The sequence below is a fragment of the Homarus americanus genome, unplaced genomic scaffold (genome assembly GCF_018991925.1).
Source record: "Homarus americanus isolate GMGI-L3 unplaced genomic scaffold, GMGI_Hamer_2.0 scaffold23673, whole genome shotgun sequence".
In the NCBI taxonomy this organism is placed as follows: Eukaryota; Metazoa; Arthropoda; class Malacostraca; order Decapoda; family Nephropidae; genus Homarus; species Homarus americanus.
Window position 1 is genome coordinate 13,065 of NW_024750647.1, and position 19,436 is coordinate 32,500.

The following is a 19,436-nucleotide window of genomic DNA, read 5'->3' on the forward strand; positions in this document are numbered from 1 at the left end:
CATGCATACATACATACATACACACACGTACACACACATATATACACTTACACACAATATATACCCAATACATACACATACATATACATACACCCACACACACACATACATACATACATATACATACATACATGCACGTAATTACACACAATACACACACACACACACACACACCCACACACACATACATACATTCATACATACATACACGTAATTATACACAAACACACACACACACACACACACACACACACACACACATACATACACGTAATTACACACACACACCCACACACACATACATACATACATACATACATACATACACGTAATTACACACACACACACACACACACACACATACACACACACACATACATGCACGTAATACACACACACACCCACACACTCATACATGCATACATACATGCACGTAATTACACACAATACACACACACACACACACACACACACACACACACACACACATACATACACGTAATTACACACACACACACACCCACACACACATACATACATACATACATACATAACGTAATTACACACAAAAACACACACACACACATACATACACATAATTACACCACACTCCACACACACATACATACATACATACATACATATATATTACATGTACACGTAATTACACACACACACACATACATATATACATACATACACACAGCACACACACACACACACACACACACACACACACACACACACACACACACACACACACACACTCAAGCGTCAGTGATAACGACGGAGAGAGGGGAGGGTGAGGGTGAGGGGGGAAGAGGCAGGTCAGTCCGAGCCACAACCTGTAGTGTGTGTGTTCTGTTCTCTCCCTCTCTCTCGTATTGCTCTATATTAACTGGTAATTAGTGTTTTGGTGCGTTAAAGTGCGTTAAAAATATGAAATAGTGTGTTAAGTTGTGTTGAAACCGTGAAAAAGTGCGTTAAATTGTGTTAAAACCTTGAAAAATTGGGTTAAATTGTGTTAAAAATTTGAAAAAGTGCGTTAAATTGTGTTAAAACCTCGAAAAAGTGCGTTAAATTGTGTTATAACCTTAATATATCGTGATAACTAGTGTGTCGGTGCGTTAAATTGCGTTAAAACCTTGAAATATCTCGATTAAACCAGTGTTCCGTATAATGAAGTTCCCGATTAAACCAGTGTTCCGTATAATGAAGTTCCCGATTAAACCAGTGTTCAGTATAACGAAGTTCCCGAATAAAAGAATGAGGTGATTATACATACATACATACATACATACATACATACATACATACATACACACACACACATACATACATACATAAGTAATATACGTACATGAAAGCATTAATTTACGCACATAGGAAGTACACTAATGATATATGCACATGTAAGCTGCTTTGCGCGTACATGTGTGTGTGCACGTAGTTTTATAGGACACTCATTGGCGTACATGGTGATGAGAACGTACACAGATACAGTCATGTAGTCTTGTGTAATTATTATACATATATAAATATTCATTTTTTTATTATCAAAAAAAAGAGAGAGAGAGAGAGAGAGAGAGAGAATAATACCTACATATATTATAAGTGAAAAATGATGATCCTTAAACCTGTCCTTACTGCGTGAATTTTTTCTCTCTATCAGTAATCCAATAGCGGGGTTTTGGAGGTGAGGATCGATAACCCCGATAAGATAAACGCTTCGATGTTCTCTTTGTTCCATTATATTGTGTCATCTATACTTTAGAGTTGCTCTGTCTATTGCCTGATTTTACAGTGAGAGAGAGAGAGAGAGAGGAGAGAGAGAGAGAGAGAGAGAGAGAGAGAGAGAGAGATGAACACACACACACACACACAACACACACACGCAGCTCTTATCAAACCTCTGTCTTGTTATGAGAGCAGCTGTAAGATTGTGAACAGGATGAAATAATACGTAACATACATATACACATACGTACACCGCTCCATATTAGTACTTTAAATGGCCACCACGTACATAGGGATGGTGGTTTGTCTCTGTGTTAGTATGTATGTGTGTATGTGAGATGGTGTACATGTGTGCGTTTTTATGTGTGTGTGAGTGTGTGTGTGTGTGTGTGTGTGTGTAGGTATTCGTTTTCACAGATACACACAATCTCTCTTCTTAATAGTGTGTGTGTGTGTGTGTGTGTGTGTGTGTGTGGGGGTGGTATTAGTTTTCACACACACATATGCACACACACACACTCTATCCTTCATAGTGTGTGTGTGTGTGTGGGGTGGTATTATCACACACATGAAGTACACACACACACTTATCCTTCTATAGTGTGTGTGTGTGGGGGTGGTATTCACAAATACATGGTACACACACACACCCCTATCTCATAGTGTGTGTGTGTGTGTGTCGTTACCTAACCCGTTGACACCATCCAACAGACATACAGATGACGTCACAAAGGTCGTTTTGTTTACATCTGGGTTGAGATGCCTAAAACATATATATTTTTCTCACCTATTTTAACCCAATTTAACCTATTTTAATCGGTATTTCCTTCGTATATTTAATTATCTTTCTATTTCTTATATTTTCCATTTATTTATCATCTTTTTAATTAATGTTTATTGTTTATAATTGTGGTTTTATGTTCGTGTTATGAAAAAAAAATAATGCTCACCAGATGACAACACTTCACTGTGTCCCAATGCCTCGTCTTGTCAGTGGCTTCGACGTCATTTATATCTCGTGTTTAATGCACAGACGAACGCTTATCACCTCATTCCTCCCCACTGATGATAAAAGCAACGTATGTATTTTCAGGTGTATTCATGAGGTGTGTATAATCTGTATGTATGATTTCAGAGAGGGATTTAGGGATTAGAGTGGGATTTTTTCGAGTGAGTGGGCGATGAGTGGGCACTTGGAGTAATGTTTTTGGAGATCGTCAATGAACTTAGGAGGTCGAATCTTTGTCTTAAGTTACACAGAGTGAGGTTACGTCTAGTGTCTCTCTCTCTCTTGCTCCTAGCTTGAGAGACAGTTTGTTTGGTATTTTTAACTGTGTGTGTGTGTGTGTGTGTGTGTGTGTGTGTGTTTGTGTGTGTGTGTGTGTGTGTGTGTGTGTGTGTGTGTGTGTGACTTATCCTATGTACGTCTTCATGTGTATACCTTTATGTCTGTGTGTATAGTTGTATGTGTGTGTGTGTATGACTTGCCCTCTGTACGTTTTCATGTGTATACCTCTATGTCTGTGTCTGTATACATGTGTGTGTGTGTGTGTAATCCCTAGAGAGCGTTTCTTAATAGTGTGTAAACCAATCAGCGTGTGTATGTTTGTTTTTACCTCGTGTACGTCTCCCTGTGTACGTTTTGATGGCTATACTTGTGTGTGTGTTTGTGTGTATACCTGTATGTGTACGTGTTTAACTATAACCTTGTGTGTGTGTGTTTTTTTAGCTATACCTCTGTGTGTGTACGAACTATGTATGTTTATATATGTGAGTACGTTTTTAACTATACCAGTGTACGTGTGTGTATGTATGTATGTATATTAATGTACGCATTTCAAACGACCCCCACGATACCAAATAAGGTATGGTAACCCTCTGTGTAGTGAAGATATCAGAAACACAAACCGGATACCCATTTTTAACAACCCTTATCTAGGAACCTTAATATTTCGTCCGGTGTTACGTTGGCCGGTTTGACACACTCTGGTGGAAAGGTGTGTTAAGGTGTGTTAGGTGTGTGGAAAGATGGGGTTTTGTCTCTGGTGGAAAGGTGTGTTAAGGTGTGTTAGGTGTGTGGAAAGATGGGGTCTTGTCTCTGGTGGAAAGGTGTGTACAGGTGTGTTAAGGTGTGTTAGGTGTGTGGAAAGATGGGGTCTTGTCTCTGGTGGAAAGGTGTGTACAGGTGTGTTAAGGTGTGTTAGGTGTGTGGAAAGATGGGGTTTTGTCTCTGGTGGAAAGGTGTGTACAGGTGTGTTAAGGTGTGTTAAGGTGTGTGGAAAGATGGAGTTTTGTCTCTGGTGGTAAGGTGTGTACAGGTGTGTTAAGGTGTGTTAAGGTGTGTGGAAAGATGGGGTTTTGTCTCTGGTGGAAAGGTGTGTACAGGTGTGTTAAGGTGTGTTAGGTGTGTGGAAAGATGGGGTTTTGTCTCTGGTGGAAAGGTGTGTACAGGTGTGTTAAGGTGTGTTAGGTGTGTGGAAAGATGGGGTTTCGTCTCTGGTGGAAAGTTGGGGTCACAGGTTCGAGACTGATTCAATAACTCACTCTTCCAATAGCTCAGTGGTTCAAAGGATCACTGATTCGATAGACCAAAATAAGAACAATGGTTCGAAACTGGCTCAATAACTCACTGTATTAATGGCTCAGTGGCTCAAAAGGAAACAATAGTTCACAGGTTCGAAACTGATTCAATAAATCACTGTTCCAATAGCTCAGTGGTTCAAAGGATCACTGTTTCAATAGACAAAAAGAGTTCACAGGTTCGACACAAGTTCACTGGGTCAATAACTCACTGTTCCACTAGTTCACTGGCTCAAAGGATCACTGATTCGATAGACAAAAAAAAGTTCACAGGTTCGACACAAGTTCACTGGCTCAAAGGATCACTGTTTCAATCGACAAAAAAAAAGTTCACAGGTTCGACACAAGTTCACTGGCTCAAAGGATCACTGTTTCAATCGACAAAAAAAAAGTTCACAGGTTCGACACAAGTTCACTGGCTCAAAGGATCACTGTTTCAATCGACAAAAACAACGACACTGGTTCGAAACTTCCTAAAACGATGGCTGAACAAGAGGACCTCAGTACACTGGCTCCCTACACGGCAGCCCTTTTCGAATCGTATGAGGGCGTTGATGAGAAAGCTGAAATGAGTAATGAGGTGAGGTTTTGTGGGTGTGTTTGTGGGTGGTGAGGGTGGGTGTTTGTGGGTGGTGAGGGTGTGTGTTTGTGGGTGGTGAGGGTGTGTGTTTGTGGGTGGTGAGGGTGTGTGTTTGTGGGTGGTGGGAGGGTGTGTGTGTTTAGGTAGAGGGTGGTGTTTGTGGGTGGTGAGGGGTGGGGTTTAGGGGTGGTGGTGAGGGGTGGGGTGTTTGTGGGTGGTGAGGGTGTGTGCTTGTAGGTGGTGGAGGGGTGTGTGGCTTGTGGGGTGGTGGAGGGTGGGTGTTTGTGGGGTGGTGAGGGTGGGTGTTTGTGGGTGGTGAGGGTGGGGTGTTTGTGGGTGGTGAGGGTGGGGTGTTTGTGGGGTGGTGTGTGCTTGTGGGTGTGGAGGGTGTGTGTTTCAGGGTGGTGGGAGGGTGTGTGTTTGTGGGTGGGGAGGGTGTGTGTTTCAGGGTGGTGAGGGTGTGTGTTTGTGGGTGGTGAGGTGTGTGTTTGTGGGTGGTGGAGGGTGTGTCAGGGTGGTGAGGGTGGGTGTTTGGGGGTGGTGAGGGTGTGGCTTGTGGGTGTAGGAGGGGTGGTGTTTGTGGGTGGTGGGAGGGGTGTGTGTTTGTGGGTGGTGGAGGGTGTGTGTTTGTGGGGTGGTGAGGTGGGTATGTTTGTGGGTGGTGAGGGTGTGTGTTTGTGGTGGTGAGGGTGTGTGTTTGTGGGTGGTGAGGGTGGGTGTTTGGGGTGGTGAGGTGGGGTGTTTGGGGTGGTGAGGGTGGGGTGTTTGTGTGGGTGGTGAGGGTGGGTGTTTGTGGGTGGTGGAGGGTGGGAGTGTGTTTGTGTGTGTGTGTGTGTGTGTAAATGTGTTGTATAATTTAAGTGTTTTCAGATTAATTTACAGATGTGATGTTTAAATTACTATTTTTATTCTAATTTACAATTTTATTTACAAAACTATAAATATTTTGTCTCATTTACAGGTGAAATGACTGTAAATTATTATTTTTTGGTGAATTTACAATATTTTCTCATTTACAGGTGAGATGGTCCCACTCAGTTACGTTTCTGAATACTAATTTACATTTTTTCATTTACAGGTAAGATGATGTGATATCGTGGGGGGCGTAAGTATTTATTTTACATATTTACAAGTAAGTTGTTCTAATTTACATAAACGTGAAGGAAATAAATTTTTTTTTACAATTTACATTTTCATGTTTTTTTTGACGACGTGTAACTTAATGAGAGAGTTTTAAGTTTGTAAATAATTGGTGTTTTATTTACAATTTACAAGGGGTTAAATCATCATACTCAAGGGGTTAAGTCATCATACTCAAGGGGTTAAATCATCATACTCAAGGGGTTAAGTCATCATACTCAAGGGGTTAAGTTATACTCAAGGGGTTAAGTCATCATACTCAAGGGGTTAAGTTATCATGCTCAAGGGGTTAAGTCATCATACTCAATGGGTTAAGTCATCATACTCAAGGGGTTAAGTTATCATACTCAAGGGGTTAAGTCATCATACTCAAGGGGTTAAGTTATCATACTCAAGGGGTTAAGTTATCATACTCAAGGGGTTAAGTTATCATACTTAAGGGGTTAAGTTATCAAACTCAAGGGGTTAAGTCATCATACTCAAGGGGTTAAGTTATCATACTCAAGGGGTTAAGTCATCATACTCAAGGGGTTAAGTCATCATACTCAAGGGGTTAAGTTATCATACTCAAGGGGTTAAATCATCATACTCAAGGGGTTAAGTCATCATACCAGGGGTTGTTATCATACCGGTTCATCATACTCAAGGCTGTTATCATACTCAAGGGTTAAGTTATCATACTCAAGGGGTTGTCATCATACCTTGGCAAGGTTATCATACCAAGGGTTAAATCATCATACTCAAGGGTTAAGTTATCATACCTCAAGGTTATCATACTCAAGGGTTGTCATCATACTCAAGGGGTTAAGTCATCATACTCAAGGGGTTGTTATCATACCAGGCGTTGTTATCATACCTGGGGTTGGTTATCATACCAAGGGGTTAAGTCATCATACTCAAGGGTTAAGTTATCATACTCAAGGGGTTAAGTTATCATACTCAAGGGGTTAAGTCATCATACTCAAGGTTGTTATCATACCAAGGGGTTAAGTTATCATAATTGGGTTAAGTCATCATACTCAAGGGATTAAGTCATCATACTCAAGGGGTTAAGTTATACTCAAGGGGTTGCTATATCATACTCAAGGGGTTAATCATCATACCAAGGGGTTAAGTCATCATACTCAAGGGTTGTTATCATACCAAGGGGTTAAGTCATCATACCTCAAGGGGTTGTCATCATACTCAAGGGGTTAAGTCATCATACTCGGGTTAAATCATCATACTCAAGTTAAGTCATCATATCAAGGGGTTGTTATCATACTCAAGGGGTTGAGTCATCATACCAGGGGTTGTTATCATACTGGGTTAAGTCATCATACTCAGGGGTTAAATCATCATACTCAAGGGTTAAGTCATCATACTCAAGGGGTTAAGCATTATACTCAAGGGGTTGAGTCATCATACACTCAAGGGGTTAAGTTATCATACTCAAGGTTGAGTCATCATACTAAGGGGTTGCTATCATACTCAAGGGGTTAATTTCTCATGCTCACACACACACACACACACACACACACACACACACACACACACACACACACACACCAACCTCCACTGTTCTTCTATCTATATTAAGCGACCATCATCAACCTTTCAACCAATGACCGCCTGTCCTGTGCCTCCCTCTCGACCAATCACAGCCCGAGATCTACCCAAGGGTTGGCGAGACAGGCCTGCCAACATCTCTCACCTCGACCAATCACAGGGCGAGGTTTTAGCGCGGGGGATTATGGGTTAGGAAGGGTTGCCAACATTGGGGTCGTTTGGATTATGATGGACGATTGGTAATTGGGTGATTTGGTGATTAGGTGTTTGAATGGGATTGGATTGTGTTAGGTGATGGCTGGGGGTGATTTCTTCGTTGTGTGTGTGTGTGTGTGTGTGTGTGTGTGTGTGTGACGGAGGAATCGAAGGTGCATGGGCATTTTGCTCGAGACTGCGACAAGGGCCACCTCCTCTACCCCTCCTCCCCTCTCTCCTACCCCCGTCTATACCCACCCCCTTCCTACTAATACCCCTCCTCCCTACCCCTTACTCTTAACTCCGCTACCCTCAATGCCCTGTCTCCCTCCTCCCACACGCCCCCACAACACCTCCCTACCCTCCCCATGCCCTCCCTCCCATAGGCACATCTCTCGGGCAAGCGCAGTGAGTCGTTTTCGGAAGACCAGTGCCTTACCTTTGAGTCGACCGCCGTCTCTTGCCGCCTGAGTGTAACCGGGACTAGTGCTGGTTTCGGGACGTCCTCCAGAACACCCCCTTCCCCCCCCTATTGTAAACGAACATCCGAAAAGGCTCCCCAAGGGCTCTTAAAGGCTCTTAGTCCTAAAGGCTCTTAAAGGCATTTAAAGAATCCCGAAACAGTTCCTCTCCTCCAAAAATTTAGTGGACCAAATCGACCCCCCATCCCAGTGTTCATACGTTTTATTACCCACGAAAAGGGGACCTCCTCAAACACTAATTACCAACAACTACCCTTTCATCATCAACCATGGCTGAAGTCGTTACCACTACCAAGATCTCTAAGAAGGGCGGGAAGAAGACCACGAAGAGGATTATCACTACTGAGACCGTTGAGCCCGGATGGTCTCGAGGGTCCTGTGATGACCATGATCGAGACCAATGAAAATAAGGAGAATCTTGGGTACGGTACATCTAAGAGGGTATAGTTGTGATACCTAGCTGGGGGTATTCCTAGCTCATACAAACTAGGATAGGAGGGGGGTGGTGGGTGGTTTTTTAGGGTCTAGGATGTGTTCTTGAGGATGTTTTCTGTGATCTAGGAAGTGTATAGTGATTTAGGATACTCTCAGCTCACATATATTAGGGTCTTGATAGGATAGGATGTCTTGGGGAGTCTAGGATGTGTTCTGAGGACGTGTTCTTGGGGTCTAGGATGTCTTCTGTGATCTAGGAAGTGTACAGTGATTCAGGATACTCCCAGCTCTCACACACATAGACATTAGGGTATTGCTAGGATATCTTGTGATCTAGGATGTGCTTTGGAGGTCTAGGATGTGTTCTGTGGTCTAAGGACGTTAGTAGGTTGTGTACAGTGATCTAGGATACTCCCAGCTCCCATTCTCTAGGATCTTACTAGTATGTCTTGTGGTCTAGGATGTTATTTATAGGTTCAATAGGATCTGTTCTAGTTAATTCCCACCTCACTCAAGTTACATCTCTAGGATTTCGTTTTAAATAGGATTTATTGATTGTAGAGTTACCCCATACCATCCTAGCTATCATATAGAGGCCTAGGACTGACATTATTTCTGCTAGGATTATTTCTGCCATCCTAGCTAGTGTTTTAGAGCACTAGGATTGGCAGTACTTCTGCTAGGACTACTTCTGCCATCCTAGCTTGGCTTTAGAGCCCTAGGATTGGTATTATTTCTGCTAAGACTACTTCTACCATCCTAGCTATCATATAGAGCCCTAGGAATGGTATTAATTCAGCTAGGACTACTTCTACCATCCTAGCTATCATATAGAGCCCAAGAATGGTATTAATTCAGCTAGGACTACTTTTGCTAGGACTACCACCATCCTAGCTAGGCTTTAGAGCCCTAGGATTGGTATTATTTCTGCTAGGACTACTTCCGCCCTCCTAGCTCGGCTTTAGAGCTGTAGGATTGGTATAATCCTTTATCTGGGATTTAAAAAGAGTCCTACCATCCTAATTATATTGGGGGAGGGTCGTAGGAGTTGTATGTAGGATTGCTTTAAAGTTCAGGATGTGGTCTATCATCCTAGGAATTCTCTTCGACATCCTATAGACATCCTACGGGAGAGAAAATCTATGTAAGGTTTCTTGAAGGATATTTTAGTTACACAGCCATCCTAGCAATAGACATCCTAGGTTAGAAAGGAGTTTAGGATTACTGCTAGGATATTTTACTTACACTCGTCCTGGCAATAGACATCCTAGGATAGATAAAACGTATGTAGGAATTCCTTGAAGGATATTTTAGTTATACACCTATCCTAGCAAGCATATATACAGTCATACAGACGCATTATACCAGAATATACTCGATATACTGAGCATTATACCCTCTTGGAGTACCTAACCCGAGCAGAGATAATTAAAGGTAAATATTGTCAGGTGTGTGTCAGGTGTGTGTGTGTCTGTCTGTCTGTCTGTCTTATTTTTTATCTGTACTTTTCAGGTGTGTGTGTGTTCAAGTCTCTCTCTCTCTCTCTCTCTCTCTCTCTCTCTCTCTCTCTCTCTCTCTCTCTCTCTCTCTCTCTCTCTCTCTCTCTCTGAATCTGTCATAGTGTCATGTGTCATACGAGGCTGTCATGAGGGAGTGTCACGTGTCATATATATCTCCTGCAGATTTACTATACACTGTGTCATATGAGTGTCATAATTTTGTCATACTTAGTGTCATAGTGAGGTGTCATATGTGAGTGTCATATGAAACTGTCATTTAAGTGTCATATAGATTTGTAATGCATAGTGTCATAGTGAGGTGTCATATGTGAGTGTCATATGAAACTGTCATTTAAGTGTCATATAGATTTGTAATGCATAGTGTCATAGTGAGGTGTCATATGTGAGTGTCATATGAAACTGTCATTTAAGTGTCATATAGATTTGTCATGCATAGTGTCATAGCGAAGTGTCATATGGAACTGTCATGCAAGTTTAATATAACCAGGTGTCATGTAAGTTATACACATCTGTTATGCCATTTTGACACAGGTGGCATAATTGACACGTGTTTTGTATTTTATATTACCTGAGAACACCTGTTGTAGATTAACAGGTGTGTGTGTGTGTGTGTTGTGTGGTGTGTGTGTGTGTGTGTGTGTGTGTGTGTGTGTGTGTGTGTGTGTGTGTGTGTGTGTACTTACTTACTCTACACCTGTTTACAAATTTCCAAAGTTACAGAATCCATCACAGGTATAGAAAACACATGTGAGGTCCTTATTTACAGGTGTGTACGTCCAGTTTACACACCTGACACCTGTTTTCAGATTAACAAATGATTAAACTTCATCACAGGTGCAAATAAATACCTGTGTATCGCTGTTTTTACTTGACAGGTGTTTTACAGGTGTGATACAGGTTTAATTAGTGATCTTGTGTGGATCTGTTTTGTGCAGGTATGTAATTTCAATGTGTGGATGTTTACAGGTGTACATGCCAGGTGTATAGGCTAAGTGGATCTCTCACACACACCTGTAATTACTTCACTGTCTTAATTAAACACCTGTGCTTCAGTCACCACCAATGAAACACCTGTTCTTCAATCACCATGTCTTAATCACCTGTTATCTCTTAATTACACCTGACACCTGTATCAATAACACCTGTCTACAATATTATTCACTGTCTCATATATACGAATGCATGTGTGTGTGTGTGTGTATGTACGTATGCATGTGTGTGTATATGAATTAACGTGTGTGTGTGTGTGTATGTCGTGTGTGTATGTCTGTGTGTGTATGGCGCGGTTAAAGGTCAGGTAGCTCAGGTGAATTAATTGCCCGTCACGCTTCGATATTCACATAACTTGGGTAAAATTTCAATTGATTTACCTGTCCATGGTTAATTAGCCTTGAGAAACAGGTAAAGACAGGTAGGGTCTTACTAAAGGGGTTATGCCATAGTAAAGGGGTTAATCATCATACTCAAGGGGTTAAATCATCATACTCAAGGGGTTAAGTCATCATACTCAAGGGGTTAAATCATCATACTCAAGGGGTTGTTATCATACTCAAGGGGTTAAATCATCATACTCAAGGGGTTAAGTTATCATACTCAAGGGGTTAAGTTATCATACTCAAGGTTAAATCATCATACTCAAGGGGTTAAGTCATCATACTCAAGGGGTTAAATCATCATACTCAAGAGGTTAAATCATCATACTCAAGGGTTAAATCATCATACTCAAGGGGTTAAATCATCATACCAAGGGTTAAATCATCATACTCAAGGGGTTAAATCATCATACTCAAGGGTTAAATCATCATACTCAGGGATTAAATCATCATACTCAAGGGTTAAGTCATCATACTCAAGGGGTTAAATCATCATACTCAAGGGGTTAAATCATCATATACCTGGGTTAAATCATCATACTCAAGGGATTAAATCATCATACTCAAGGGTTAAGTCATCATACCAAGGGTTAAATCATCATACTCAAGGGGTTAAGTCATCATACTCAAGGGGTTAATCATCATACCTAAGGGGTTAAGTCATCATACCAAGGGGTTAAATCATCATACTCAAGGTTAAATCATCATACTAAGGGGTTAAATCATCATACTCAAGGGGTTAAATCATCATACCAAGGGGTTAAATCATCATACTCAAGGGTTAAATCATCATACTCAAGGGGTTAAATCATCATACTCAAGGGGTTAAATCATCATACTCAAGGGGTTAAATCATACTCAAGGGTTAAATCATCATACTCAAGGGGTTAAATCATCATACTCAAGGGGTTAAATCATCATACTCAAGGGGTTAAGTCATCATACCAGTTATAAAAATAATTGATTTAACATAAAAAAATACACATTATGTATACTTGTGTATGTATATGATGTATGTAACTGGTGTATGTATGTATGTATGTATGTATGTATGTATGTGAAGGAATTTATACATGAATTTTAATATTTTTTTAGCTAATTAATTGAAGATGATTTTAATTATTTTTTGAAAGTTTTGTTTATAATTACTGTATGTTAATTATTATTTGATATTGAGGGGATTAATTAGTGTTTGTTTGTGTTAATGGGTAGTGGTGGTAGTTGGTGTAGTGGTGGTGGTGGTGGTAGTGGTGGTAGTGGTGGTGGTGTGGTAGTGGTGGTAGTGGTGGTGGTGGTGGTAGTAGTGGCGGTTGTGGTGGTGGTGGTTAGTGTGGTGGAGGTGGTGGTGATAGTGAGGGCGTGTAGTGGTAATGGTGGTGGTGGTGTTATGTGGTGGTGGTAGTGGTGGTAGTGGTAGTGGTGGTAGTGGTGGTGGTGGTGGTGGTGGTAGTGTGGTGGTGGTAGTGGTGGTAGTGGAGTGGTGGTAGTGGTGGTGGTGGTGGTGGTGGTGGTGGTAGTTGTGGTGGTTGTGGTGTGGTGGTGGTGGTTGTGGTGGTGGTGGTGTAGTAGTGGTGGTTGTGGTGGTGGTGGTGGTAGTGTGATGGTGGTGGTAGTAGTGGTGGTGTGGTGGTGGTGGTGGTAGTAGTGGCGGTTGTGGTGGTGGTTAGTGTGGTGGAGGATGAGGCGTGGTAGTGGTAATGGTGGTGGTGGTGTGGTTAGTGTGGTGGTAGTTGTGGTGGTTGTGGTAGTGGTGGTGGTGGTGGTTAGTGTGGTGGTAGTTGTGGTGGTGGTAGTTGTGGTAGTTGTTGTAGTTGTGGTGGTGGTGGTGGTAGTTAGTGTGGTGGTAGTGGTAGTAGTTGTGGTGGTGGTAATTGTGGTGGTTGTGGTAGTGGTGGTGGTGGTGGTGTGGTGGTGGTGGTGGTGGTAGTGATGGTGGTAGTTGTGGTGGTGGTAATTGTGGTGGTTGTGGTAGTGGTGGTGGTGGTGGTGGTGGTGTGGTGGTGATGGTGTGGTAGTGGTAATGGTGGTGGTGGTGGTGGTGGTGGTGTGGTGGTTGTGGTGGTTGTAGTAGTGGTGGTTGTGGTGGTGGTGGTAGTGGTGATGATGGTGATGATGGTGTGGTGGTGGTGGTGGTGGTGGTGGTGGTGATGATGGTGTGGTGGTGGTGTGGTAGTGGTGATGATGGTGGTGGTGGTGGTGGTGGTGGTGTAGTGGTGGATGATGGTGTGTGGTGGTGGTGGTGGTGGTAGTGGTGATGATGGTGTGGTGGTGGTGGTGGTGGTAGTAGTGGTGATGATGGTGTGGTGGTGGTGGTGGTGGTGGTGATGATGGTGTGGTGGTGGTGGTGGTGGTGGTGGTGGTGGTGGTGGTGGTGGTGGTGGTGGTGGTGGTGTAGTGGTGGTAGTGGTGATGATGGTGTGGTGGTGGTGGTAGTGGTGATGATGGTGTGGTGGTGGTGGTAGTGGTGATGATGGTGTGTGTGGTGGTGGTGGTAGTGGTGATGATGTGTGGTGGTGGTGGTGTGGTGGTAGTGGGGATGATGGTGTGGTGGTGGTGGTAGTGGTGGATGATGGTGTGGTGGTGGTGGTGGTGGTAGTGGTGATGATGGTGTAGTGGTGGTGGTGGTGGTAGTGGTGATGATGGTGTGGTGGTGGTAGTGGTAGTGGTGATGATGTGGTGGTGGTGGTGGTGGTGTAGTGGTGATGATGGTGTGGTGGGTGGTGGTGGTGGTAGTGGTGATGATGGTGTGGTGGTGGTGGTAGTGGTGGTGGTGGTGGTGGTGGTGGTAGTGGTGGTGGTGGTGGTGGTGGTGGTGGTAGTGGTGGTGGTGGTGGTAGTGGTGGTGGTAGTGATGAATGCTAGTAGTAATGATGGTTGTTGTGGTTGTAAGTGTGGCAATTGTTATAGTTGCTAGTAGTTAGGAGAATACAGGTTAGCAATTGTGGTAGATGGGTGGCAATGGTGGTAGATGGGTGGTAATGGTGGTAGATGGCAATAGTTGTAGATGAATGTTTGTAGTTGTTGTAGTTGTAGCTGGTTGTAGGTTGGTGGGTGGCAGGTGGGTTGTGGGTGGTGTTGGGTGAGCTTCACATAAGGCCAGACTTTTCGGGGGTGGATATTTTGGTATCATAAGAGGGGGGTGGGGGGGTGAGGTGGGGTGTGAGGTGGGGGTAGACGGAAATAGTGTGAGTCGTTTTCCTCTGCCACGCCTCCACCATAAAGCTAACTCTCTCTGTCACCCTACCATCAAGCTAATTTTTCTCTGTCACCCCACCATAAAGCTAACTCTCTCTCTCTCTCTCTCTCTCTCTCTCTCTCTCTCTCTCTCTCTTCCAACAGCTCATTTTCAGCGGGGAGCTCACCAAGGCGATATTAAAAGACCTGTACTATTAAAATTAACACACACTCTATCTCTCTCTCTCAATATAAAGCTACCTCTCAATATAAAGATACCTCTCAATATAAAGATACCTCTCAATAAAGCTAACTCTCTCTCTCTCTTTCTTCCAACAGCTCATTTTCAGCGGGGAGTTCACCAAGGCGATGTCGAAAGATTGGCACTCGGGCCATTTCTGTTGTTGGCAGTGTGACGAATCTCTCACCGGTCAGCGTTATGTTCTCAAGGATGACCACCCTTACTGTATTAAGTGCTACGAGGCTGTCTTCGCTAACACCTGTGAAGACTGCACAGCCATTATCGGCATCGACTCCAAGGTGAGGCTCTTTTGGAGGGGTGTGGAGGCGCGAGGGAAGGTTTGAGGCTAGGAGAGTTTTAAAGGCGCTAGGGAAGGTTTGGAGGAGCAAGAGAGGTTTAAAGGCTAGAAAAGGTTTGAAGGGGCTGGGAGAGGTGTTGAAGCATTAGGAGAAGTCTGAAGCACTAGGAGAGGTCTGGAAGCACTAGAGAGGTCTGGAAGCACTAGAAGAGGTCTGGAAGCACTAGAGAGGTCTGGAAGCACTAGAAGAGGTCTGGAAGCACTAGGAGAGGTCTGGAAGCACTAGGAGAGGTCTGAAGCAGAGAGGTCTGAAGCACTAGAAGAGTCTGAAGCATTAGGAGAGGTCTGGAAGCACAAGGAGAGGTCTAAGCACTAGAGAGGTCTGGAAGCACTAGGAGAGGTCTGGAAGCACTAGGGGAGAGGTCTGAAGCACTAGGAGAGGTCTGGAAGCACTAGGAGAGGTCTGGAAGCACTAGGAGAGGTCTGGAAGCACTAGGAGAGGTCTGGAAGCACTAGGAGAAGTCTAGCACTAGGAGAGGTCTGGAAGCACTAGAGAAGTCTGGAAGCATTAAAGAGGTCTGGAAGCACTAGAGAGGTCTGGAAGCACTAGGAGAGGTCTGGAAGCACTAGAGAAGTCTGAAGTATTAGAAGAGGTCTGGAAGTACTAGGAGAGGTCAGCACTAGGAGGGTCTGAAGCACTAGGAGAGGTCTGGAAGCACTAGAAGAGGTCTGGAAGCACTAGGAGACTAGGAGAGGTCTGGAAGCACTAGAGAGTCTGGAAGCACTAGGAGAGGTCTGGAAGCACTAGGAGAGGTCTGGAAGCACTAGAAGAGGTCTGGAAGCACTAGGAGACTAGGAGAGGTCTGGAAGCACTAGGAGAAGTCTGGAAGCACTAGGAGAAGTCTGGAAGCATTAGAAGAGGTCTGGAAGCACTAGGAGAAGTCTGGAAGCATTAGAAGAGGTCTGGAAGCACTAGGAGACTAGGAGAGGTCTGGAAGCACTAGGAGAAGTCTGGAAGCACTAGGAGAGGTTTTGAAGCACCAGGAGAGATCAAGAGGTTTTTAGAGGTAGTGACAAGTATATGTAACCAGCCCCCATACCCCGTTTTCTATGAGAGGAAGTATGGACAGTCCCCCTTCACTTGTGGGCTTACAGGGGCTCGTCAGGTGTTTGTTCAATGTGGCATCACTGTGTTGGTTTGTAATGCGACAGAAGGAAACTCACAATGGGATCAAATTAAAACACCATTAAAACAGAGTAAAACAAATTAAAACACCATTAAAGCAGAGTAAATCAAATTAAAACACCATTAAAACAGAGGAAATCAAATTAAAACACCATTAAAGCAGAGTAAATCAAATTAAAACACCATTAAAGCAGAGTAAATCAAATTAAAACACCATTAAAACAGAGTAAATCAAATTAAAACACCATTAAAGCAGAGTAAAACAAAATAAAACACCATTAAAGCAGAGTAAATCAAATTAAAACACCATTAAAGCAGAGTAAAACAAATTAAAACACCATTAAAGCAGAGTAAATCAAATTAAAACACCATTAAAACAAAGTAAAACAAATTAAAACACCATTAAAGCAGAGTAAATCAAATTAAAACACCATTAAAACAGAGTAAATCAAATTAAAACACCATTAAAACAGAGTAAATCAAATTAAAACACCATTAAAAACAAGGTAAAATAAAATTAAACACCACCATTAAAACAGAGAAATCCAATTAAAAACACCAAAATTTAAAACAAAGTAAAACAAATTAAACACCATTAAAAGCAGGTAAATCCAAATTAAAGCAGGTAAAATAAAATTAAAACACCATTAAAACAGAAATCAAGAATTAAAAAACACTATTAAGCAAGAGTAAATCAAAATTAAAACACCATTAAAACAGAGTAAAACAAATTAAAACACCATTAAAGCAGAGTAAATCAAATTAAAACACCATTAAAACAGAGGAAATCAAATTAAAACACCATTAAAGCAGAGTAAATCAAATTAAAACACCATTAAAGCAGAGTAAATCAAATTAAAACACCATTAAAACAGAGTAAATCAAATTAAAACACCATTAAAGCAGAGTAAAACAAAATAAAACACCATTAAAGCAGAGTAAATCAAATTAAAACACCATTAAAGCAGAGTAAAACAAATTAAAACACCATTAAAGCAGAGTAAATCAAATTAAAACACCATTAAAACAAAGTAAAACAAATTAAAACACCATTAAAGCAGAGTAAATCAAATTAAAACACCATTAAAACAGAGTAAATCAAATTAAAACACCATTAAAAGGCAATTAAAACAGAGTAAATCAAATTAAAACACCATTAAAACAGAGTAAAACAAATTAAAACACCATTAAAACAGAGTAAATCAAATTAAAACAAATTAAAACACCATTAAAACAAAATAAAACAAATTAAAACACCATTAAAACATTAAAACAAATTAAAACAAATATCTCAATGTAATAGATAGATAGACAGATAGACAGTCAAATAGAGAGACACACACACACACACACACACACACACACACACACACACACACACACACACACACACACACATACCTACACACACATACCTACACACACACACACACACACACACACACACACACAGACAGACACACAGACAGACAGACACACACACACACACACACACACACAGACACACACACACACACACACACACACACACACACACACACACACACACACACACACACACACAGACAGACAGACAGACAGACATACACGCTATGCTACCGATGGCAATGCGGGGGTTAAGAATGCAGGAGTGCCACTTGACAGACAGACAGACAGATGGACACAGTGCCAGACGTCACCTGCTGTTGGCACTGTCAGTGACAAGTGTAGTGAAGGTGTCGTTGACCTCTGGCTCTCTGTCTGTCTGTCTGTTTTACCCTCTGTGTGATTGTCTGTCTGTCTGTCTGTCTGTCTGTCTGTCTGTCTGTCTGTCTGTCTGTCTGTCTGTCTATCTATCTATCTATCTGTCTGTCTATCTGTCTCTCTGTCTATATGTCTGTCTGTCTGACTGACTCTCTGACTCTGCCTGCCTGTCTGATTTCTCTCTATTATCTGTCTGTCTGTCTGTCTATCTGTCTGTCTGTCAATCTGTCTGTCTATCTATCTGTCTCTCTGTCTATGTGTCTGTCTGTCTGACTCTCTAACTCTGCCTGCCTGTCTGATTTCTCTCTATTATCTGCCTGTCTGTCTGTCTATCTGTCTGTCTGTCTGTCTGTCTGTCTGTCTATCTGTCTGTCTGTCTGTCTGTCTGTCTGTCTGTAGCTTCTTCTTCAGTAAAACAAACAAACTCGACAGTCAAAGCAACAAACACTCTAACAATGTTTCCAATTAGTGTTTTATTTTCCTTCATATAAAACAAACAAACACAGGAACCAACATCTGGCAACACCTGACAATAGCAGTGTTGCCAACTCATTAGTACAACCTCACTTTAGTACCCCAGTGACTGTTGCCATCTTCTTCCTGTATGTGGTAATTTGGCTCTTATGGTCTGGTAACATCTACTCAGGCGAGACAAACTGACTTGATTTGACGTAGCGGAAAGAGCTAGGTTAAAAATAGCGGAAAATAGCTAGGTTGTACAAAATATAGCGGAAAATAGCTAGATTCTTAAAAAAAATAGCGGAAAATAGCTAGATTGTACAAAAAATAGCGGAAAATAGCTAGATTCTTAAAAAAATAGCGGAATTAGAATAAATATCTCTGGTTTCTTGGTAAATAATAGCAAATTGGTCGAATGTTTTATCAGGTTTAAGATTAGGTAGTGGAGGTGTTTTTTTTTTCGCTAATTGTATCTGTTTGGTGTAGCGGAAAGATAGATGTATTTATGTGGGTCTAAGTTAGCGGTTATTTAGCGAAAAAGTGCTATGGTTTTTTATTGGGGGGGGGAGGGGAGTTGTTTGACGTCATTAGGCGTATGACTGTTGGAGGTTGCCAAGAAACAATAAAACAATGAAGGAATTTAACGTAGGAACCTTTGAGAATCCATCTTAACTTACTGTACACACACACACACACACACACACACACACACACACACACACACACACACACACACACACACACA

The 19,436-nt window shown here is 42.2% G+C and overlaps 1 protein-coding gene across 5 annotated transcripts in view; it reads left to right on the forward strand.

Annotated features, from left to right (window-relative positions):
* The first annotated feature begins 852 nt into the window (after positions 1 to 852).
* The window catches only part of LOC121854124 (four and a half LIM domains protein 2-like), a 20,464-nt gene continuing 1,880 nt past the window's right edge, over positions 853 to 19,436 (forward strand). The window contains exons 1-3 of one of the 5 annotated variants that reach the window (XM_042348515.1): positions 853 to 901; positions 4,584 to 4,897; positions 15,104 to 15,304. In XM_042348515.1, the coding sequence (XP_042204449.1) occupies positions 4,799 to 4,897; positions 15,104 to 15,304 (300 nt within the window). In that variant the 5' untranslated portion in view covers positions 853 to 901; positions 4,584 to 4,798. Of the gene's footprint in view, positions 902 to 4,583; positions 4,898 to 5,957; positions 6,003 to 8,197; positions 8,685 to 8,777; positions 10,146 to 15,103; positions 15,305 to 19,436 lie in introns of those variants that run through there. The other 4 variants (XR_006086482.1, XM_042348517.1, XR_006086480.1 and 1 more) reach the window with 4 other exon arrangements.